Here is a 26,079-nt window from a genome sequence, read left to right on the forward strand (position 1 = left end):
ATGCCAAGAAGCTTTAAGGTGAATGTTGCACTGTACTAATACAATAAAATAGAAAATAAGATATTTTTTAACTAATTTAAAAAATAGAAAAAAAACCTCATTTATGTAATTCGGTAAAGAAAAAAATTGCTCCTGGGAGCAAAGTTCTCTTTGATAGAAGTGTAACAACAACGTGGAAACTAAATGTTCTCGAAAAGCTCTGTATTTGCCGAGCTAAGGTTGTGCAATGTTGCCAGAAGTCAAAAGGGCACCATAGCCCTCCCCGTAAAACAAGCATGCGTTTATCTTACTTAAATAGTCGGTGAACCTAATGCTGTGACCTGCTTGTTCACAAGGAACTTTTATGCAACTGGCTTCTTTGACTTTCAGAATTAAGATAATGGGTAAGGTATTAAAAAACAAACAATCTGTTAAAAAGTAGTAAGGTCTGGTGTCGTGTTTTGAGATTAAGCACTTTCGGACCCTTGTGGTCCTAGGCAGACTCCATCCAGGAATTGGTGTATGGTTAATAAAGAAGTCATGTCGCAGTGCGGTGAGATTGCAATTGTATGCTGATGAATAAAGACATCTGTTGTCCAGCTCCATGTGTGGCGTGTTCGTTCGTATGCTTCTGGGGAGGAGGGGGACGCTACACCTGGGAAACACTTGGGGGAACATTAGAATGTCGGGCGGATCGCCACCGCCTGCATGGAGGTGGCGATCCACCCGACATTCCCTCCCGCCCGCATGCCATTTCCCCCGCCATATTACTAGGACAGGGGACCCCGGCGGATGGAAAGACCGTCCGCCGGTTTTCGGCCTGGTTGACTCTACGAGGTTTTAATACGGTGGCGGTGTCTGTTAGACACTGCCATCCATATTAGGACACATGAGGGGATATGCCTTTCGTTGCCGCCACTGAAAGGAATGCAGTATTTTACATTGGGGGCCCGTAGCGGGCCCCCAGGTATTCTGGGGGGTGGTGGGTGCACATGTGGGGTACCTTGCGGTGCCTGTCGCCACAATGTTAACTCGTTAACCGCGGCGGTAATTCCGCTGCAGTGCGGGCGTTTCCGATCGCGGGTGGAATGCCGTCGGCCAATGGCCGACGGCAGCACTGGGGAGGTAGCGTTGCTGTCGGCCAATGGCCGACAGCAGCGATTAAGGGGTTAAAAATGCGGGATGCGCCCGCCAGTGTGAGGGGTGCATCCTAATGGTATGTGTGGGACCGCCGTATGCATTGCGGGCGGACCCATTTCCCGGGGCTATGGCGGGCGGACAAAGTCTTCCCGCCATGCTAATGATGCTTTAAAAGTTATTAACTCCATAATCTAAAATGTTCCGAATTATTTTATTCAATGCTATTTCGCTTATTTATTTTAGTTCTTGCTTTTGAACTGCAATGGATCAATCAGTAGCTTCAAAGTCTTGTGTGGACATGGTGTATAACGGTGCACGGGTAAATGCACAATAGATGACTTATAATGGGTTATGTGCATATGTCTGGCCGAAGATGTAGGTCTTCAAGGCCTTGCGCCATTTTCAGAAGTCATCCTCAAGATGAAGCTGAAAAGGCAGGGAGATGTTGATAGTAGAGTTTTGACCGCTTGAGGTAGTTTAAGGAAACCGGCCTCAATTATGAGAAGTTTCCTTATCTGGCAGAGAAGCCCAACCCACTAGTAGCAAAAGATTACTAAAATTGGATGTACCTTTAAAAAAACAGCTTAATGAAAGTTTTCGTTCTTAAATGCCAAGATTTTGAATTTAACCAACTAGAGGTATAAGGTGCAAGGGGAATGCTGCAGTGCAATTCAATGCAAAACTGGCTGGAAAACATGCAATCCTGAACCACATGACCCATGGGGTTCACATTCATTCCCTGCCAGAAAAACATAAGAATACTGTGGGGCTTACGTCTATGCTGGGAAAAAAAGTGCACCAGTGCTTCAAAACTCCAGAGAATCCAATGATCAGAAGAAGGCCTGTAGGCATTCCAATGGGAGTGTGTGTTCTAAGGGACATCCCGCAGATCTGAACACTCTTCTTCCTCCTGGAGATGCAAGGGCACCTGGAGCTTCATAGAGCAAATAGTAGCCCATATAAAGAAATACCCATCACCCCTCTGGTGCATGACATGACTCAATCATTTATTTATTTATTTATAACGTTTTATATAGCGCAAACATGACCCAAGAGGGTATTAGAGCGCTTTACATTTAGGATTGTTACGATAAAAGTTACATCAGTTACAAGAGCATAGAAAGGTACAGCACACAAAAATAACGATGCAAGAATTCATAGGAGGAAGGAAAGGGAAGGAGTCCGTAGCGGGCAGACGAGGAGGAACTGTGCCCAATGTCCGGCTGGGTAGGTGACGGTCAGGGGCAAACCAGGGCCCATCACCTCAATAGCTGTCTAGCAGCTCCACCGTATATCTGCCATGTTGCTCATATGTATATAAGATAAGATCATGCTCAGGATGCACACACACCCTACTATGAGAGAACACTAGATATGGAATCAGCACCCATCAAAAAGTATCTTCCATAGTCTTTAGTGTCTTTCAGTCAATTAGCAAAATAAATGAGACTTCTTCAGGGCTTATAAAACTGTCTTTACGAAACTATTGCATGGTAGCCCGAAGTAACTCGATCACCAAACGTGGTGCTGCTCCACGTTCGGTGATCGAGTTACTTCAGGCTACCATGCTGTTTTCCGTCTATTCAGGATACAGATCTGAATTGACAGATCAGCTAAATATTTGCTTGAACCAAGGAACCATCCTGTTTTGCAATAGTTTCGTAAAGATAGTTTTATAAGCCCTGAAGAAGTCTCATTCATGAGACGAAACGCGTCGGCTAAAAAAAGAAAAAATCTGTTGTAAAATTTGAACTTTTTATCTACTTTTGAATACCACAATAAAGAATTGCAAGCTAACTTCATTCAAGTCCGGACCTGTTCATTTGGAATTTATTTTGAGAGACTATGAGAGAACTTTACATAACTGACCCATTACTAGGACCTCACTGTTTCAAATATATTTGAAAACTACGCCTTCCTTTATCGCTCCTAAGAATCAGAAGTCCGAGCTAATTTTTCTAGTGCTAGCTAGGGGAGCGTTGGCCCCAGATACAAAAAGAGAATATGAGGGGACGCAGTTGTTCTGGTGGACCTGGGGGTAGTAGAAAGCAGCATACTGAGTATGTCAAGGAAGGTAGGTTCATCAAAAAGCAAACAGGGGCAGGTAGATCCACACACTGAGTAATAAAGCAAGAATTTGCAATCACTTTCTTTGCAGGATTGAAGTTGTACAGGATTCTAGGAAAGATGTCCTCTTGGCAAAGGCAATGAAGAGCTGGGGAAGATTATGTCCAGTAATATTAGCGCCCCATAGATATTAATGGTTTAAAAACCTCTCTAAGGATCCTTCCCCAGGTCTACTTGACACCTTATGAAGTCTTGTTTTTCTACCCAGCTGTGTCTTAGCATTTTATGGGTCATTTAGGATGTTGGAATTGGTTACAGGAGCATCAAATTGATAGGGCTAGAATTGACAAATAGTGTATTTGGCAGTCACGCCGGGGTTTCTGGTTTTCCCATTAGCCTAGTGAGACAATTTTCTCAGATCAAGCCCCTGGGTGGGCACCATATTTCTCTAGTATATGCCCACGTCATTCCTCTGACTTGTTTTCAATTAATCAGGGTTTGTCAATTAGCTCCAGACACACCAGGGGTGACTTAAAATACTTTTTGTTGCACTCCCTTAGGTTAGGAGACACCGGCTGCAGGGTTGGTGCTGTATAGAGAGAAGATAAAAGTGTTGGGTGGTAGAGGTCTAATTGCTTTGAGCACTATCCCGCGCTTTTGCCTGACACAGTGAGGAAGCATCTGACGCCCCCACTTGAGATACTTCCTCCTCCATTCCTACATTTAAATAATCCAGAGCTCCTCTAGTTTGTTTTTAGTAAGCACACCTTTATTTGCAGGGCAGCCAAATTATTTTGCAGTCCTGGGTGGAGAAACTAATGCAGGATTTGAGTATCATTTGCTCGGTACTGTGGGGGGCTAAGCCAGTTTCAGGGTGCAAGGAGAAACCCTAGCAGCAGGGTACATACCTAAACCTTCGCCTAAAATCCTACAAATTCATGCAGACGTTAAAGACATGCCACGGCTGGGGAGGAGGAGAATGAAGGAAGCTGTATTCTCATTGTTGTCTAAATTTCCAGGATTCTTCCCAAAGGGGGCTTTGAGGTGTCTGAAGTCATCCCCCCTTGGTGCCAAATCTGACTTCTCCAACGAGGTAAGCAAATCTGTTTAAAAATTCTGTCACTTCCTAGAGAAATGATTAGTCACTCTTCAATCGCCACTTTTCGTCACGGTCTCCTGCATTTGCAGAGTGGAAAGAAACAAAACTCCCACATTTTTATAAGTTCGTGAACTTTAAAAAAAAATAATGGGGAAAAGCTTCAACTTTCAGTGAGAAATATTCCTCAAATTAATCTTTCTCAGCAGAATAATTTTGTGATAAAAACATTTTGCAAGAAATTTGTTTTACAAAAACATATTTTTGCACATAAATCATCTCCTACAAACAAACTTGGACGAGGTAAGGACACAGATCTTACTGCAAAGTTTGCCAACTCAAGGGTAAAGTTTGAAACTTCACTCACCTGTACAACAAATATTTATGAAACTATATTTTGAAGATGTGTCAAATCAGGAGTTGGACATTTTGCGCCCAATACCCCATTCTTTAACTCATTGAGTTGGTTTCCTATTGAAGGTAGATCCAGTTATAAAAAAGCGCGCATTGATCCCAAACTCATCTATGCCAATCTTGTCCATTATCTGGCCAATAACTTAATGGTCTCTGTGGTTTCTGAAAACTTCATAGCTCTGATTGTATACTACTGGAAAACATCGGGATTCAACATAAGATGTACCTTAAACCAATCCTTCATAGGTGTGCACCAAGATTTGGAATTCTCTCCCTACAGCCAGTCACATCACATTTCTACCCGCCTTCAAACAAGAATTAAAACATTTTCTTCTCAACCTGAACTTCATGTCCTGCATATCACAGACATGTTTGTCTTCAGATCATGGACCCAGTTGTGTACGCTCCTTGTTCCTACCCATTGACCGAGTATCCCTGGCCTTCACCATACGGATCGAGCTACCCGTGCCTCTGAAGCCCTACTTCTACTTCCTTTCACACTTTTACTCTATGGACACATGGGGATGTGCCCTGTCATAGAACCAATGCTACGTACAGAGGGGCTTATTTATGTGTCCTTGCATCACTTTTCATAAATGAGGCCCGAGTGTTATAGCGGTCTTCAGTTATCAGGCGACTGCATTCACCCCAGGGTTTTGATGATACCCATCCACTGTTTGACTCATTCCTTTAATGATGGTTATCTCTTCTGTAACATACTGCTCCTACTCACCTATTTATTTTTGCCACTTTGTGTCACCACCTCACTTAACTATACTCATTTCATAAACCAGTAAAAGGAACGAAGGGAATACTTCCTTTCAGTGGCCCTGCCTAGGTTCAAACCCAATAGTTGGAAACTCAGCCAACCTTAACATTTAAATGATTCAACCTACCCCATGGTAATGTTTTAGTTTATGAACATTTCATTAACAACCCTATTGTAATATTTACTTGTGTCAAAAAAGACGGTGGATAAGAGTTTAGTTTAGGCTGGTTTTAATTCTATCAATGAACCATAAACATGTTTAGAGCCTTGTTTTTACATAGAAATTACTGGTATGCAAACCACTCAATTACCACTGTCATCCAACACCTCCTAACATCAATTCTGTTTTAACAGATATGTCATCCTTCACAGCAGCCTTGCAGTTATTATAAAGTACAGTCTTATTGGACATCTGCTAAAATTGATTCTAGTTTAACAAACATTGCAGGCTTCATACCAGCCAACATGTGTTTCGTGATATTGAAATCCCACTTCGTGTGGGTTTCAAAGATTGCATTGAAAAATATGCCTTCCTATTTGGTCTTCTAAATAGAATATCCCTAAGTTTCCATCCAAATGTTCAATAGAAAGTATGCAATGTAGTTACACTTTCGATATTTGACTGAACAGAAACAAGTTTCACCCATAACTAGGGGGGTTTCAAAGTCTTCTAATGTCTCTGCCCATAGGTAGATGGATCAGACTTCTTATGAATTTGAGAAAACATTGAGCCGATGATAGGGCCATCGCATGCCACAGTGGCAGTGGTTCTTCAAAGGTAAGGTCCTAGTATTGTGTGTGTTAAGTGAAGTTCTCTGATGCTCTTAAGCCTTGTACACACTATATACAAATTCAAATACATATATAAATTGAAGGCTAACTCGATTTTGAGATTTATTAATGTAGGAACACAGAATACAGTTTTAAACTTTCTCATGCAGACAACAAATTTTGCCTGCATGAGAAAGTGTGTCTATTGGTTGTACTTGAAATACAGGAGATGTTTTCTGAGTTTCAGATCAGATGGAAGTGAATGGTAAACACAGAGGAGCAATGAAGGAATGCTCTCACTGCACTATTAGTATTCCAAATTTGAATCAAGCGGAATCCCCTGAACCATTGCAACTCAAAGGGATTTCTATTTGCTCTCATCATGACTGCACGTCCATCATTGATTTACCCTGTCATATCTACAAATACATATCTTTAAAAACTGGGAAATTCTGCTCCTCCATCTCGAAGGGATTTCAAAAGATTATTTTTGGAAACCTTTACCCTGTTCTAGGTTAATAAAATGCCACCCATCCGTTTGTTTAAGAAGATACGAGATATTTGAATCCACAGAATATTACAGCCATCAATCCCTGTGTGGCTTTTACAGTATGTTGCAAGAGGGGTGTGTTTGTTTTTTAAGCGGTGGGTGTAGTTCAGAGATGTTTCGAAACCAATGTAAATAAATGTATCTTTGACTGCTTTAAAGAGACAGCTATCTAGCTCCCACCTTTTTCGAGCTACCAATTGTGAAAGGGCACTCGGTTTCCAAAAATGAACCTTCGGCCTGTAGACGTGACTTAAGATCTTGAGTAAACCTGCAGAATCCAGGACAGGCCATTCCATGGTGGACAAACAAGATGGCTTACCATAGTTTGTCCACAAGTCGCACCTGAATATCCCATAATCTTCTTTCTTCTAATGGATTGGTTGGAGAGGAAAGGCAGGGATTACAGCTAGCATCCCTTGCCTTGTACTACTATAAGAAAGATTAAGCATACATGGAGTGGAATTAAATATTCTGTTCATATATTCTACTAATTAAATTATTTCAACAACATTACCTTTCTTCTAACGCTATTACTTCTGCAAGTGACAGATGCTGGGTATTTTGGAGCAGTTCATTCCAGGAGGAGATCTATAGATCGTTTACATTGGTGGCATGTAACAAGCGCATGCCTGTGGGTCGCTCTTCTATCGCTTCTAGGCCCATACCTCATTTGCCACAGCTGCCTGTACAGAATGCATGCCTGGGGAAAGTTGTTCTTCTGCTCCTGGGTGGGCTCAATCCAGCATTTGCCTTGGACTTCATAGTTCATCTACCCTCGCAGGAAAAAACTATTTCTGACTGACAAAGGGCTGCAAGTAACACATGAGATGGGTGTAAGCCTTTGTTGAAAATATATATGAATATCCATACAAATTCATGTGTAGGCACTTCAAAAGATATCATGCTTAGATAAATCACATTAACATGAGGCCTGGAGCTCAAAAGGGCTTCCTATCTGACCTTGACTGGACAAGCTTCAACAAGCTATTCTGTACCCCCTTAGAGGACACTTTGCTTGTCTTGACTACGTGATATTTCTTAATCTGGTTGTGCAAGTTGCTTACACAGTGCCGAGCCAGCCTTTCTGGTCTGCCCATATCTGGCGGTTTATCATTTGCATGGTGCAGACATTGCACATCCATGTTAGCCATATTTGGCTTGGTGCCTTATTCTAGTTCCGCTGACATGGCATTACTCAATGTATAGAACACCTAGAAACTAGTCACTCTGGGAAAAAGTGGCCGGAGAGCCCCTAAGGTGGCTGGTCTGGCTTCTTCCTTGCTAATTAGCAATGAAGCATGTGTTTGGTACCAATAAATACATTTCACTCTGTTTCCGAGCAAACCTGCTATGTCTGGTGAGTTTCATTCATTTGCTCCTGGGAGGGCGCCAGTATTTCCCCATCAAAATTGTGTCAGAAAGTGGGACCATTGGAGGACTGTGAGGTCACTAGTTGGTAAGTGAGATGTAAGCTAATTAACTAACTTGCCTTCCTGCAAGTTACCTTTCAGTCTTTCAAATGTGTATTTAACATATGGTATTAATAAAAGGGGCATTGATTTGCATTTAAAACTGACAGGGGACTGTAGAGAATGTTTTTAATAATATTTTCTGTATCAATACACTAATTGATGTGGCATACACTGCAGTAGAGCCTGTGTTAGAGAATAATGTATGTCTACCTACACTTATAAGAAGTAGTGAAGCAGGTGACTGATAAGTAACTAAGTTAGGTTATGTCAATAAATATTGACAAATGGCTAGACCCTTTGGGGGTTTTACAAAATCAATTTCCAGGAGACCCTATGCTAGGAGGGGGTATTGATTTTACCCACAAAAAGAAACCCTCCCAGAATATATTGAGTGGAGCTTCTGATTTGCTGGTTGCATCGGAACACAAGGAATAATTTTGGAATATGCTTAGGTATGTCAGTGATGAATCACAGCATTGAAATAGGGTATTGATCTTCAGTACTGGACCTCTATGTTTCCGTGATTTATATAAAAAATGGAGCGCATTAGTGCATGAGAGAAGGAAATTGGTTTTATATGTGATGTCTCTGGCTGGTCCATAACTATGGATTTTCCTTTCGTCACCTATTCTATCCACTGCCTAACAACTTTTCCCTTGTAGGAGACCTTTTGAATGTATCTTTCAGGGTGTAAGCGCACATTGTGAGCGGAAAAAAAATCAAAATTTCAAAAGACAGGATCTCAGATGAAAATCATGGTAAACTCACTAGAAAGCTGTTTAAGAAATCGTCAGGAGAGAAAAAATCTAATGAAGGTAAGGATATGAATTATAGAAAATATGTTAAGTGGCTGCACTCTTCTATGGACAGTGAAGCAGTAACAAAGTATAGCATATAAAAAGAGACTGGATTTACATACATTGTCCTGTATTTCATAGAAGATATTTTCTGTTCGTTTCTGTACCTAATTGATGTCTTAACAGGGGTGTGGAATTTAATAAAATATCTACTTGTACATGAGGCAGGTTGCGTCATATATTTACTTGTCCTGTAACAAAATACACTTGTCCCTTTTGTGCCATGCAATGCTGTGACAAATTAAGGCAAAACCAACAAGATGATGGACGGAATGGTGCACAATGGCAAAACATTCACCCCCAGTCACAGATCTGGGTTTAATCCATCGTTCTTTAGCCCACTCTGCCACCCCAGTTCAGACATGGCCATATGCAAATCAGTCTTGACCCTGTGCCTCATGGGAACAGTCCAGCCCGAACTGCCAAGCCATGTCTTCCCTGGACCGGAATCAAGCATCCTAGGACCGGTTTCTGGGTATCAGCTGTCTTTAGCCAGGATAGCTTGACTCCAGTGGCTCAGTGAGCAAGGGACCCACGTCTGGGCATACCCTTCCCACATAGGGTGAACAGCAAAACAAACATGATGGACGGAATGTTGCACAATGGCAAAAAATTCACCCCCAGTCACAGATCTGGGTTTAATCCATTGTTATTTTGCTCACCAAGCCACCGCAGTTCAGACATGGCCATATGCAAATCAGTCTTGACCCTGTGCCTCATCGGAACAGTCCAGCCCGAACTGCCAAGCCATGTCTTCCCTGGACCAGAATCAAGCATCCTAGGACCGGTTTCTGGCTATCAGCCGTCTTCAGCCAGGATAGCTTGACTTCAGTGGTGATTTGCATATGGCCATGTCTGAACTGGGGTGGTGTGGAGTGCAAAAAAACGATGGATTTAGGCCCAGATCTCTGTACTGGGGTGAATGTATGACATTGTTCTGCATTCTGTCCATCAACTGTTGTTTTTGCAACCATCACTTCATAGCCACTACTGAACATTATCTCAGTGGTGGCTCACCTTTGCTGTTTTTAATTGTGACCAGATTTGGACTACCACTGAGCCCAATTTTAGTCTTCCCCGCATTATTCCTTCACATTTGTCACTCACATCTACACCACAAGGCCCTATACCCACACTGCAGCCGACTGCCTGGGATAAAAAGATCTCTGAAAAAGAGTCCCTCATAGGGTGCCCGTCAGGCATTGCAGCGCCGGCATGACAATGAGCATGCCCTATGATGAAGAATGATACCCGATCGGGTGTGTGAGGGCCCCATTTCCCAAATTAGGAGACACCCTGTCTCTACCATAGGGTCAGGGTGGTAGACTGACACAGCCTCTTCCTCTTCTTTTCTTTTCTCTCCAAAGAACTGCATACCGTTTCTGCTTGCTCAGTATACAGTCTGTCATACTTAGGGTGACCAGGCGTCCCGGATTTGCTGGGACAGTTCGGGTTTCCGTCAACTGTCGCGGCAGATTTCGGCAATTTTGGCTCATGTCCCGGTTTTTAGAGGGGGTCGACTGAAAACAGTGAGAGGCACTTCTATCTACCACAGCTTTAGAAGTAAGCAATTTAATTAACCGGTATGATGCTGGTTTTAGAAATTACATTTTATTTATTTCTAAGTGCCTCTTCTGGGTTCCTATGCTGACGAGAGCTGTCATTCTGCGCCCCTCCATTAATGTAAAATTGTAGTCCTTCTTTCATTTTTTCAAAATGTCCCTGTTTTTAAGTCCCAAGATCGGGTCACCCTAGTCATATTCCCATCCAACCTAACAGGAAATATCACAAGCAGCTGTGTCGGGGGTAATAGCTGTGTCATGCAATCAGATTTGTGTCGCTGTGTTTGAATGTATCCACAGTTTGCCGTATTAAAATTTTCTGCATTGACTACAGTTGTACTTTAACACACAGAATTGTGTACAGCAAATAAAAATACTGTCAACCGCTTTTACCACTCTTTGTGCTCTGTTTATGCGGTAGAGACAATAAATAGCTCGTAACAAGTAGTTTTAATAAATGTATGGACATATGCAGAGAGCACTAAACGCATCAGTGGTGCCCTCTGCTGGACGCACAGCAAGTCCTTTAATCTTAGACTGCGCCCATATGCGCTCATATGCGCTCAGCAATCTGTAGAGCTGAACATTACATTACACGGCAGGCGCGCAACGCCCATTGGACTCAAAGGGCTTCAGCCCCCCACCCGTTGTGTGTGGCAGGCCGGGCTGAGACAGCTTACCGGACACACACACAGCCGCACCCGAGTACTTCACAGGTCTTTAAACAACCTTTTGATTGTTAATGAGGCTTTAATGTTTTTTACCCCTTCTTAGAGCACATGCATCTCCACTCTGCCTTTTGCTTGAAGATTCAGCCCCCCCGGCCCCCCCCCCCCGGAATTTTTTCTTAGCCCCCCCACCCCTCCACCCACCCCCCCCGAAATTTGACTCTAGTTGCGCCTCTGTTACACGGACACCCTGATGGGCATCTGTGCCGCAATGCTGCTTCAAAGTCAAACACACAAAGGGTCATGACCAGGAATCGATTTTCAATGTGTAAACCCAGACCCTACACTCTGAGATACGGCCACAACTCTTGGGCAATCCTCTTCTATGGACATCCTGCCTCTTATTGGCACCGGCCTTGCTTCTGTGACTGTCTTGGACAACATGTTGCCCCCCCCCCCCCCCACCGTTCCCCTCCCGCACAGCCTCCCCCCCTGCTACCCTGCTCCTTCCGTCTCCCAAATAGTCACTTCAAACCCTCCAATGCAGTGTTTTTGTGACCCTCAATTGTAGCAGCTAGAGCTCCCGCCTAGGTTACTGCTGGACCAATGGGCTTCTAAGATGGATCCCACTAACAAAAACAATCATTCTTATTGGGCACTCCTACCTGGAAGTACACAGAAAACAAACTCATAACTAGGACTCCCGCTTTTATGGTATTTATTTTTTTAACATTTCCGTCTGTATTCATCCATATTTATTTTTGGGCCATTTTATCTGTATTTATCCATATTTATTTTGTGTTTTGCATATAAATGAAGGTGTAAAACTTACATATCCATATTTATTTAACTGATAGACGCACTCATAATTTGATAGCTGTCGTATTTTAGCTATTTAAGCTGCCAAATATTACATAACAATACATCCAATGGTAAATACTAGCATTATATTACAAATGTATATTGACACATGCCATTATTTAAAGAAATTCTATCCTGTTTTTTAATTTCCCATGCTGTCCATGTGCTCAGCTGTTGTGCTATAATTCATGAAAGACAGCACGGAGAGTCACTTAAAAGCAGTACAAATTACCTTATTTATCCACTTAAAAAAAATAAATGCATACAGAAAACACATTGTTTTCTGTCTGTATTTATCCATAAAAACAGAAAACAGGAGCCTTGCTCACAACTAACACTGTACATGAATACCACGACAAGTGAGGGTAATGGATTGACAGAAGAGTGAAAGAATGGTTGAGTGAAGGGGTGGATGGATCAACTGATGGAAGGCAACAAGGCTGAATGGGTGAACAGATGAATGGATGTGTGAATGGATGGATGGAAGATTGAATGCAAAAACTGGAGCAAGAATGGAAGGTAGCCAAATGGATGGATTGGTAGGTGACGAGATGATGATTGGGAGGGTGAAGGAAATCTTTCTAAGGAGTGTCCGGCTTACTCTCTTCACTTGCTCGTTGCAATTTGAAGTGGGATTCAAGGTAGGTGGGAAGGGTATTTTAACAGGAGTTCTGGGGGCGTGGGGGGGCTGCAGTAATTTCCCAAGTGTTATTAACTCATTCAAAATTATCACAAGTGTTTCCGGGGACACATTTTTCAGGTTGAATCTGCCTGTTTCGTCTGGATTGTTCCTATTGGAGACGAACAACAATTCGGAGAGGTGTGGTGCAGCGGCCAGGGCAGCTGACTTATGAGCAGAGGGCTCACGGTTCGATCCCCAGCTCCAGTCGCAGCTCAGCTCAGCACCATGTGACTCTGGGCAATAGCTCACTTAATTTCCACAACGGACCCCAGCGCCTTGAGACCAGTAAGGGTGAGTAGTTCGCGCTTTACAAATACGGATTTAGATTTTTTTTTTTTAACAACACAGATTTGCATGTGGCTCCGTCTGCAGTGGCATAGTGGGAGAAAAATGATGGATTGGAATGTGGCCCCAAGTGATCACAAGTGGCTGATATTCATTCAAGCATTCTTTCAATCACTCGGTTGTTCGTTGCATTAGATTCCATTAAGCGCGAAGTGTATGCCCAGATGTGGGTACTGCCCAACTGGCCTCCAGCTACACTTTGCAGACGAAGCCTTAGTAGGTTGGAACTGGTCTGGAGTTGCCGGTGTTCGTGCATGGAGGGGATCAGGCGGAGGCACACAGGTTGGACAGTTCCTATTGGAGGTGACGCAAAACTGATTTGCGAATGACAGACCTCTGTCTAGAGTGGTGACAGTGTGCACAGAGCAATGGACTGAAATGCAGCTCAAAGTCATCACCACTGGCTGAGAATAACTGAAGCATCCTTTCCATCACCTTAATGTTTGCTGCACTAGGCACCACGTCTGATGGTGCCGAGTGGAAGGGTAATCTGTTCCACTCAGTCAGCTGATGTCTGAGGCAGAAGGTGTCCCTAACATGACACTTCTGCAGGCCAATACGTCTGCTCCCTGGGATACTACAGGGAAACAAACAGCTGAATCCTGTGGAAAGTAAATGAGGCCCTGGCAAGCATTTCCCTTTGCATTTTCACGACACTTCCTTTTTCTTTTTTAATTCTGTTCAGAGTTTCTTCGAGTAAAAAGTATTACAACAATAAACCATACCATTTATAAAGATTAAAAACATTTAATTCAACATACAATTTCGATAAACCTTGTGTGTTTGCTATTTCACCAGTGTCTTAAAATGTTTTTTTTTCTTTTATTTTTTTAAACAACGTTGTACAGACAAACACTGGAAGAACCAAAAGCTCAGCACTCACACTATAAAGGCGGGACCTTTTGGCTTTAGTGGTTGTTAATAAATATGGCTTTGCACTGCTCCCTTCGCCTTTTGCCACTCCACGCCCACCCCAAGTAACGTGGAGAAGAGAAGCTATGTTATAATAAGGTAAATAGAGTAAAATAATGTTTTCAGTAGGCTCCTGAAAAAGAACAAAATCCTGTTTCTTTGCATGTAAATAAATATGAGTTCTGAACCCGGACAGCACGTTCACCCCCCACACCAAGAACCTCAGCGTCATCATTACAGCCAACTCATCAAGACAGTCCAAGTCAAAAATATCACAGCCTCCTGTTTTCACACCCTGAAGATGCTGAGGAAAATCTTTCTATGTTTCTTAACCAGCACCCGTAATAAAATTACACACACCCCCATCACAAGCAAATGTGACTACAGGAACGCCCTCTATGCTGGGATCAGCAAACATCTCACCAGACGGCTTCAAACCGTTCCGAATTTGGCAGCCAGAATCACTCTCAACCTAACTAGCCACACACACATCTCACCACATGTCCAGGAACTCCACTGTCTCCAGATACACAAATGAGACCATTTCATACGCCTCACTCACACACCTTTAAAGCATTACATGTGTTCAATCTACCTCAAAAGCCTTCTCTCATTCCACAAACCATCTAGGCACCTCCCCTCGGCCGGACTCCTAGTTTGACAAATCCCACTCATCTGGAAAATGAGATCCGCAGTCGAGCCATCTCCTACATCACTCCTCTAACCTGGAACAACCTGCTGCCACATATCAGTCGCTTCTTCAGTCCTCGAGTTCTGCAAGAAGCTGAAGACCTGGCTCTTCAAATAGATCTCCCCTCCAATCCGAGGCTACGCTAGAATTACACCTTCTTCAGAGCCAGGTTAAAGATATAGACGATCCTGTGCTCCACAAATACTCATAACATAACAAACTATAACATAACATGATTTTGAACTTATCCAATAGAGGTTTCAATTATATTCTATATATGGTAATGATCTACATATTACTCAACTTGAGCGAGCCAACAATGGCTGTAAATTTGTATAGTAATCTTAGAATGTGGTCTCCGGCTTTACCGTTCCGCTATTAAGAGTGAGTTGGAAAATGAATCTTATGCTAAGACCCCATTGGTGGTCTGTAAATAACTACAGGGGTTACCTTTTTACTGTCAGAGCACACCAGCCAACTGTTGTGGTACCAGGACTTTGGTCAGGTCCACCTACCTCCAGAAAGGGCAAATACTCTCTCAAGACTTAATGCGATGGAGTTCAGGCACAGAAGTGGGGGTACATGCCTCTGTCCTGGTTAGCCATCGGCTTCCATTCATGACCTTATGCAGCTTATAAGTTTGTGAAGGGCAATTATGGAAATGATTGATCGGTAAGCATCCTGCCCCCATTCACAAATATCTCAATCAAGATTAAACAAATTAATAGATTACCTGAAACTTTTAATCCGTTCTGTCTTTGGAACCATTCCAGTCCGCTGATGACCTCTTCCGGAAACTCGTCTTCGGTGATGAAAGTTTTGTTTGGAATGACGAACTCCTCACCTGTTTCTTGGAGGTATCCAAACTCAGTCAGGTAGTTCTAAATGGAAAAGGTGAAAAGTGTTAAGGACTTTATTTGAAGGGGGTGTGGCCTTTTAACCCCGTGTACCCCAGATCCTTAAGGACATAATGCATAAACATTGGTGACAGTTCCATGTTCATCTACAATGGATGACAGGCTGATGCTCTGCTGATCCAGGCAAAGGGGGCTTGTCCAGGCAGATGCATGCACACATCCTTAGGTTTTGATGTAACGCAGGATTACCACAACTGGGATGACCTTGCATCACTGTTGCACTGAAGGAGGAATCCACTTGATCCCCGATCCAGCAGTTATTATTCAGCTGGATCGGGGATCCATCTGGCCCCAGTGAAATATGCTGAATTGGGCCAGCTGTAACTAATTTACCAACACAATGACACATTTCAGCAGCCCCTGCATGTTGTCTGCTTTCTGTTTGCAGCAGCAATGTGCAGGCAGTGAGGAGGGCTTTTTAATTTTTGTATTCGAGGTTGGGTCCAAAACAAAGGGCGCAGAATATTTCAGATCGGAATTGGGGAATGCCAGAAACAGACCCTGCAAGCTCTTTGAGCTGATCAAACACCAATCTAATAAACTGGCTAAATCTCAGAAAGAATCTCCTAAATCACTAATATCCTCAGAGGAATTCTCCTCCTTCTTTACTGATAAAACCAAGGCACTAGAAACTGAACTCAATACCACCGATTACTCTCATCCCCCCTGACCACTCCCCCTTCTCTGCACTACCCACACTGGCCCCACCTAAAAACCAAGCTCACTGGACTGACTTTGATTACTACGATGAAGACTCCATCTCCAAAATCCTCTCTACCTTGAACCCCAATAACCACTTTAATGACCCTCTACCATCTAACTGCCTCACTGCGGTCACGCAAGCCATTATTCCCTGCTGGACTACAATAATCAATGCCTCACTTCAGCAGGGCTCTATCCCGGACCCCTTGAAAGCCGGTCAAGTCCTTCCTAGCCTAAAAAAGCCATCGCTGGACCCCGCTTCCCCCGACAACTTCAGACCTATTTCCAATATCCCTCTGTTAGCTAAAGTGTTAGAAAAATGTGTCCAACAGCAACTAAGTCAGCATATCAATAACTTCCACCTATTAGACAACCTTCAATTTGGCTTCAGACCGGGGCACAGCACGGAAACCACTATCCTCCACATCGTGGATAATGCCCTCCAAGCCCTTGACCAAGGAAAAACCTGCCTTCTAATCCTGCTTGATCTATCCTCCGACTTCCATGCGGTCAACCATGATAAGCTACTCGAACGCCTTAATCTCAGGATGGGGCTTGATGGTGTTGTCCTAGAATGGTTCAGGTCCTTCCTACATAACCGATCTCAGAGATTCCTCATAAATGGCAAACTTTCAGCTCCCACCCCAGTCACAGTAGGTGTCCCCCAAGGCTCAACCTTATCACCCACCCTCTTTAACCTTTACTTAGAGCCACTCACTGAAGTTCTCCGTACCGCCAACATCTCCTACCACATGTACGTGGACGACACCCAAATATACATCAATATTACATCACTTGAGGAGATCATTACCCTGAACGAGACCCTGAAACTAACTGTCCAATGGCTTGCCGCTACCCAACTGAAACTCAATGGAAAGAAAACCGAATCCCTCCTGATCTCCCCCTGTAAAAACCAACCCTGAGATCGAGACTTGGATCAAAGCTATCACAGCCTTAAATTGCCCGCCGACCATTGTGAACTCTGCCAAATCCCTGGGCATACTCCTTGACAGTAACTTGAACATGCGCGACCACATCAACTCAATGGCTAAATCAGCCAGATTCCACCTGAGCGACCTGTGGAAGTTAAAACCCTTCATAGATGCTCTAGACTTAAAAATGTTATTCGAAAACAGTGGTCCAAGACCTCTATAATTTATACGCTGAATGCATCAGTAGGTAATTCATTAATTAAACTAAGTTAGGAGCATATATACATTAGTCAGTTCTATGCAAAATTGCTTATGTTTGTAAAGCAAAAATATATATATGGGCATGGAATAGACAACGGTATCAAAAGAAAGAGCAGTATTTTAATGCATTGCTCCACAGTTACACAAGTTAACAATAATTATTAACTGCAAAACATTACAGTCCATAACGGTTGCCCCGACGGAGCGTGCAACAAAGCAAAGGGTGCAAAAAGAGGGATGTGATTGGGAGAAGGAAAGGAATCAATTAAGTGGTGACACAAAATATTCAAGTAAATTACTAGCACAGTAACGGATCATCAATCACCCATCCTGCAACAACCTGACCACAATGGTTACCCCATTATCATAATGGCTACCTAGACTCCAAAATGGCAGTCCAAGCACTAGTCATATCTAGACTGGAATATGGGTGTTTCACCCTCACTGGTTTACCCAAAATCTCTCTGGCTCCTCTAAAAGCCTGCCTCAATGCGGCCGCAAGATTACTCACAGGCACCAGGAAATTTGACCACATTTCTACACATCTGAAAGCACTAAACTGGCTCCCTTTGGAGGCCGGAATTCAACTGAAAATTGCTTGCATTACTCACAAGGCCCTCTACACAAACTCCCCTGCCTATCTGGCGCAGAAACTGGTGATGTCTGGAGGAACTAGGAACTCCCGGTCCGCTACAAACCTCCTGCTCCAACCTGCTTGCTTTCAGAAAAAAAGAACCTACAATCGGGCATTTCTCCTGAGCAGCACCAAGAATTCGGAACTCTATCCCGCCTGACATCGGAAAAATCCCCTCTCTATCACGCTTCAAGAAGGAGACCAAAACCTTACTCATGGGCAAATTTCTAGGCCAATGACATGCTTGCATCTTCCACAGTGTGCCTATCAAATCCATAACTATTGCCTCCTCCACTGTTTACCAACTCGCCCTGATATGTAATGGTTGGGGCTTCGGTTTCTGCTTCTACTGGGCCAACTGTAACTGTATCCTATGCTCCTCAGCTACCCTACCCCACCCCAAACTTTGCATATTTCTGCACTTGAGTTTATGTTGCTTTGTCATTTTGCCTTGTTGCTTTATTTACCGTGTAACTGTGTAAAGCGCTCCGATACCCTCACGGGTCAAGTTCACGCTCTATAAAATATTAAAAATAAAGAAATAAATAAAGCGCCATCAGCCCTCTACCTGTTGAGTAGAGTTCTGCCTGAAAGCTATCTGCAGTCTAACACCTCGATGTCTACGAATTGGAGATACAAAGGTACACAGCTTGTTATCACTGCACAAGTACTTAAGGGAAACTACGATTTGGAGGCAGGTTTTTGATTTTGTGTAATCCCTATATGTAAGAAATATATGCATGCCCTCTAAAAATGTCAGTTGTATCCGTAAAAACAAGTATTTAAACGAATAACAATTTAAATTGAATTTGCTAATTCTTGTATTTAATACTTTTATAGTGCTATGCATCCCACTGTATGGTGTCAGAGAGCTTTACATTACACGCCCACATTAGCAATAAATCATACAAGTGTATAGTGTTAATCAATGTACAGGATGATATATAAAATAAAGAGGGTTCAAGGTGTAGGAGTCCCTCATACATTGTCTTTGCTGGTAGGAATTAAATGCTAGAATTGGATAGTTGGGAGAAATACAAATTCAGGATTTAAAACGTAACGCAGTGCTTAGTGTTGTCCATTATTGCTACTAACCTAAAAATCCTTTTTAGCAGCCTTATAATAACAGACTGAGTCAAAGAACAATAAGGTTCTAAACCCATGCCTTGCAGTTTGCATGCAGATCTTTCATGCCGGTTCATAGCTCGCTGTGCTATATTGGGAGGATTGCAATTTATGAACTGCAAGTAATAAAAGGATCTCTGTGTCAAAACAGTGACCCACTTACCTATCTACGTAGCATAATAATCTCTCATCTGCATGTTACCCTATGTACTTTGAGGAAGGCACATTAACCCTCTAGTCCACTTTGAGTCAAAACTGTGGCTAAACAAAACATATATCTCTCCAGCAAGTGGTTTAACCACCAGTTATCTTTCCATAAAAATGTTTTGCAACCTATTAAGCCGGAACATATTTTCTTTCACGTTTCTCCTTGGTGCTAATTTCTGTGTCATTTTTTTTTAAAGTTTAAATTGACTGTCATATTGCTTTTGATGACTTCGCCCCTTGTGACTCCCCCACATTTTTGTTGCCCACCTTGACCCCCAATTTATGGGTTCCCAGAATAAATGTTTTCCAATCCCCGCACTGCCTTGCACCCTGGTGAAAGTCTCTGAGTGGCGCAATTTTCTATTTCTTGGAGAACCTGGCCTAAAGTTGTGAGCCGTTGTTTCTACAATTCACTCGACCCCTCACAGTCCGGCTTCCGAGCCAAACACAGCACCGAAACCGCCCTCATCGCTGCTACCGACGACATCCGAACGCTACTGGACAACGGAGAAACAGTTGCCCTCATCCTACTTGACCTCTCCGCCGCCTTCGACACAGTCTGTCATAACACCCTCATACAACGCCTCAGGAACGTCGGAATACAAGGAAAAGCGTTGGACTGGATCATCTCGTTCCTCGCCGGAAGAACCCAAAGAGTCCGACTCCCCCCATTCAAATCAGAGGCCACCGAAGTCATCTGCGGCGTACCACAAGGATCATCACTCAGTCCCACCCTCTTCAACGTGTACATGAGTCCCCTCGCAACCATCGTGAGACAACACAACCTCAACATCATCTCCTACGCTGACGACACCCAGCTGATCCTCTCACTCACCAAAGACCCCAACACCGCCAAAACCAATCTACACGAAGGAATGAAAGAAGTAGCCGAATGGATGAAGAACAGCCGTTTAAAACTAAACTCGGACAAAACGGAAGTCCTCATCTTAGGATCGTCCCCCTCGGCATGGGACGACTCATGGTGGCCACCAGCTCTGGGCACAGCACCCATACCCACAGATCACGCACGGAACCTGGGCGTCATCCAAGACTCCTCCCTCTCGATGACCAGACAAGTCAACGCCGTTTCATCATCATGCTTCAACATCCTACGCATGCTCAAAAAAATCTTCCGCTGCATCCCCACCGAAACAAGAAAGACAGTCACCCACGCACTAGTCACTAGCCGACTAGATTATGGAAACACCCTTTACGCCGGAACCACAGCCAAACTACAGAAAAAACTCCAACGCATCCAAAACGCCTCAGCCAGACTCATACTGGACATCCCCCGTCAAGCTCACATTTCCGGTCACCTGAAAGATCTCCACTGGCTTCCCGTCAACAAGAGAATAACGTTCCGTCTCCTCACCCACGCACACAAAGCCCTCTACGACCGAGGACCCGAATGCCTCAATAAACGACTGTCCTTCTACACACCCACCCGCCAACTACGTTCATCCAATCAAGCCCTCGTCGCAATTCCGCGCATCAATAGAACCACCATGGGAGGAAGATCTTTCTCCTACTTAGCGGCCAAGACCTGGAATTCTCTCCCCACTCACCTCTGCCTTACACAGAACCACCTCTCCTTCAGAAAGCAGCTAAAAACCTGGCTATTCGATAAGTAAGGCACCCACCCTCCCTCAAGCGCCTTGAGACCCTCTGGGTGAGTAGTGCGCTATACAAATTACTGAACTTGAACTTGAACAGGTCTTGCTGTCACCTAACTCACTGATCAGTCAGCTCACCTGAATTTAAAGTGTGACAAAGAGGTGGCAAGGAACTCTAGGCAGCATATTCATAAACCCACCAAGCTAACTGCAGTGCCACAAAAGGTGCTAGTAGTAAGGAGAGATTGCATTAGAGTTTGACGAAAACAAAAGATATTCAATTGGAATTTGGGCCCTCGTGTTTTTTCACATTTTTGTTCAAATCTTACAACTCTTTTCTGTGTAGCTCCTAAAATATGAATTTTGTCCAGACCATTTCAACGGAAAATGAAGGACTTGAGAATAGTTCATCAGTAGATCTTTGAAAAGTTAGCTTCTATCATTTAGCGTTGCCATATCCCGGATTGTCATTCGTCGTGGACTTTTGTGTTACAAACCAATACAATCAGGTACGTCAGGCTGTTTCATTCAATGAAAGACCCCCAGAACTACAAATCCCAGAATTCTTTAGGTTGTAAGTTAAAGTCAGGGACTGGAAACATGGTGTTCTCAGGGCACCAAATTTAATGGCACCCGCACTCACCACGATCATTTGAAACTCGCCGGCGGTGACCCCCTGGGACTCGGCCGGTTTGGGCCCTCGGGGCTGCAGCTGGGCCCGGGCATTCGTCTCTTGCGCCGACTCCACCGGCTGGTCCGAGTAATCCTCCGCGTCCGCGTCCGCGCCCGCGCCACCGTCCACCGGCCTCGCTGAAGCCAAGGGGAAGGCGAGGAAGAGAGCCAGGCACACGAGCCTGAGGGGAACACCGCGCGCCTCCATGCTCACTGCGGTCAGGGAGCTCGGTCTGCACCCACTGACCCCCGGAGCCCTTATCTAGGGCCCTGGCCACCAGCCGGCTACACATTAAACCTGTGCAAACACAGGGGTGACCCTTCAGAGAAGCGCAATCACCGCCCGACCTTCACCCCTGGAACGGAATGTAAACGCTGTGTCTGATCCACATGTGCTAAGAGGTGCCGGTCACGGCGAGGGGCGCCGGTCACGGCGAGGGGCACGCGCCGCCCCACATGCAGCTAATAGTCAGTGCTTGAAATGGAAAAAGTGCTGGTTTCTGAGCAGTGTCGGTCCCCTTCAATTAAAAGTATCATGTCACTCTTGAGAAGTGCAGGTACTCCCCCTCTCAAAATAAAAGGCACTGGGTACCTGCCCATTTAAAGCACTGCTAATAGTCTGTACTGGTTGTGAAATAGAGGGCTTTTATCAGTGCAGGGAGGACATGCAGTCCACGATCACACCTGTCGAAGCTGGGACAATCCAGCCATCTGCCCCCTTACTGTAAAACCTACCCACAATCCCCATAGATCAGGGCCTCCAACCTTTCCTGTTAAAAGAGCCACTTATGTTAGAGGAAAACTCATCTCGAGCTTCTAATATTGTTAATGGTGTAACAGTGACGCATCAGACAAGGTTACAGTAGTGGCCACCGATGTAATATTACCAGCAATGATAACCACCAGTGCATCAGGCTGGGTTGCCAGTAGTGAAGTAACAAGCATTGGCAAAGCCAATAGGTCTCAACTTTGGGACCTATTGGCTTTGGAAATTGCTCTTGGCGGGACAGTACAGCATCGAGACACACACAGTGAAGCCTCCTTTAACATTAAATGTAACAAAAAAACGTTTACAAAGTCTATAGCTCACACAGGCGAGACCTATTGGCTTTGCCAATGCTTGTTGTAAATACCAAACCTGCTCCTCGTTGTATTGACCTAGATGGATGAAAATACTTGCCAAACCTGCCACATTCAAAGGTATGTCCTGTAGGGGAATAAAAAGCAAGTGACCATCGCTGCTGCCAGCAGCTGTTTATTGTCCATAATAAACACAACCCTCTTTAGGACCATGAAGGAACAGGCACCGGAGAGCCAGCAAGCTTTGAAGCGCCTGGCTCCAGGCACCCTGCTGCTACACACAAAAGAGGGGATTCCCCGGTGTGTACAGCAACAAGCCATGACACATGTTGCTGTAGCACCTTCCACAAAAAAACAGCTACCACAGCAATTACATATTTGAGATTTTCTTCGTACCACAGTTACTGTGGTTGAACAAAACATTTTACGAACAAATCAGCCTTCATTTAACATCCTGCCTGTGTACCAGAATTAGTGAAAAGAACACTGACAACATGTTAACTATACATATGCCACTGGACTGCCCAAAATAGAAAGCATTGTGGAACACAAGATGTTTGTGCAAGGATCCAGGCAGAAGTGTTTGTGAAAAGGCAAGAGGGCGCTGAAACATCAGCTTTACAAGATATATTTAAATTAAAGTGGAAACCGTGTCTTGAATATACAAGCAATGGGACTGGAGAGGGAAGAGGCAGTACAACAGAAGGGAACATGATGGCCAACATGCACTTGCATAGACTGGTTAAAGTTAAAGAAAAAAGTACCTCCCAAGGGAAAAACAGTGGAAGGACACAAGAACTTGGGCTCTGCTCCATGGGAGGGTTCAACTGCGGAAATCACCAAGAGCTGACCAAATGCAAGCAGAGATATGACCGTAACAATAAAGCTAACAAATGGTAAGTGATGGGCAGGCTGTAAGTCACTGATGGTAAACAAAATGTCTTGACGAGACCTAAAAAATTGGGTTGCCAATTTGCAATGCCTTTACATGTATACATTACAGTCATAGCTATAATGCCCTCGGCATTAATATTAATGTTAGTATCATCCCTAATGCCAAAGGATTCATCACTCACATATCAGCTTTAAATATATTTCATATGCCTACTTTTGGCTCTTGGCCGACGGGAGCACTACCTCGCTAGTGCTGGCCAACGGAGCTCCGCCCACCTAATTGAACGCCCGCACTGCGGCGGAAAAACCGCTGCGGTTAAGGCGTTAATTCAGTATGATGGGCTGCACACAGGAGAGCTACTTACAAGTAGCTGGAGAGCTACTGGGTAGGTCATGAGCTACTCATTGGAGACGCCTGTTCTAGGTGAAGCCCCTTGGAGTGTTCAAGGGAACGTTAAGAAAATATGTAGGAATCCATTTACGGACACATCCTTTTCATGGTCTGGCTTGACTGTGCAGCTGTCGCCAGATAATTATACGAGGAACACTAGAGGGGGTCTTTGGCTTCGCCCAGATGTTGGGAGCCAGGAATACATGTTTTGATTGGGCAAAAGTTGTGTGATTCCACAAAAAAAGTGCTCACCCCCCACAGAGCTGTGATCATTTTATTCATCCAGCTGTCTGAGCTTGAACTTTTAGGGACACACACGTGATACTGTAATTCTATTAAAGTGTCTAGATAACTAGAACATGTATGGTGTTTCCCAGGAAGCTGCAATCATTAGCCTACATGGGTGGTTTCATTGGTCCCTCATGCTGATTCTAAGTAAAGTTTAGGTTCCACTTTATTATATTTTAAGCGCACCGTAAACTTTGTGTCCTTCCACGCTAGAGGGTTCCATGTGTTTGGGTTAAAACTGCATTTGGGATATGGATACCATCTGTGATGCTGGTTCTCAGTGTTAATTGTGGTTTTATAGGTTAATATATAGCACCCCGTACCAAAACTGTTATCTGCCCTCATGACCCACTCATGACAAGTGACCCTATACTTCGTCCTGGTTTTTCCATGATTGTTGTTTTTTCTCTTTGCTCATTTCCTAATACTTCCGATTCTTCAACGTGGTTGAGGCTCTTATTGGTTGGCCACAAGTTTATATATAAGACTCCCCCTTTTTCTTTAGCGGATTGTTTCTGTTTGGGTTTAAACTATATATGGGAAGGTGGTACCATCGGCGGTGTCTACTTTCATTGCCGGTTTACTAACCTGCTGTTTGAATCTCGTTTCCACGGTCCTATTTTCTGTGAGTTTTGTTTTTTTATTATACTGATATAGTTTTATTGAGTTGAACTTTTATGAGAGATTATATGTTCCTTATTGAGAAATTATGGTATGCGCTGCCTCCTAACGTTTTATGCGCTTTTTTTTGTCAGATAGATTTTATCATTTGATGTTCAGATATAAAACGCCTGGCATTAAGATTATGGGTAAAATAAATAAAATATGCTTTTAATATGTGTAATACAATACATTATATGCTATTCACTTGCTATGCCATTTAATTTTTATATGATGATAATTATTTTCAGGTCCTGATGAAGGGCAAATTCTCCCCGTTGCTGTACTAACGGTTTTAATATTTGTGAAATATTCTTGGAACCTACTTGACCTGTTCCAAAGAAGGAAGCACATCTATGCATCTTGGTATATATCGAATAATTGGAGCTCACGTTTGAATTACTTATGATATAAGGCAAATGAGTATTCTTCAACTACGATATATATGAGGTATGTTTGGACTCTCCATTTGTTTTTGAAAAAAAAGATTTCTGTACTTCTGAAATAATTTCATATAGTGAATGTTCAGATGATGCTCATGGTAAACAAGTTATATCTTTCCAAAATGTATGTTTTGATTAAAGCCATTAACAGGTGTAACAATTAATTTTATAAATTGATATTTTTAGTAATACTTTATCAGGGACTTAGAGTTGGGTTTGGAAATCTAGGTTTAATGTTTGCCACTTAGTGTTTTGGTGGTCTGGTACTAATATAATGTGTTTTCCATTGATGGGATATGCAGGGTTGTCCTTTGATGATGGTGCTATTATTTACGTTGAATTGTTGGGTGTTGTTATATGCCATCCATCCTTTTTTACAGTTTTGTTTATTGTGATATTCTGTATGTTATACAACAACAAAAGA

General features: G+C 43.5%; 1 protein-coding gene across 1 annotated transcript in view; it reads right to left on the minus strand.

The window, feature by feature from the left end:
- The window catches only part of LOC147689673 (matrix metalloproteinase-18-like), an 88,103-nt gene extending 65,719 nt beyond the window's left edge, over positions 1-22,384 (minus strand). Inside the window, exons 1-2 of the mRNA XM_086937143.1 lie at positions 21,871-22,384; positions 15,570-15,717 (exon numbers count right to left, since the gene is read on the minus strand). Coding sequence (XP_086793269.1) covers positions 15,570-15,717; positions 21,871-22,107 — 385 coding nt within the window. The 5' untranslated portion in view covers positions 22,108-22,384. The remainder of the gene's footprint in view (positions 1-15,569; positions 15,718-21,870) is intronic.
- Positions 22,385-26,079: the final 3,695 nt, after the last annotated feature.

The sequence above is a fragment of the Lissotriton vulgaris genome, chromosome 9 (assembly GCF_964263255.1).
Source record: "Lissotriton vulgaris chromosome 9, aLisVul1.2, whole genome shotgun sequence".
NCBI classification, from domain to species: Eukaryota; Metazoa; Chordata; class Amphibia; order Caudata; family Salamandridae; genus Lissotriton; species Lissotriton vulgaris.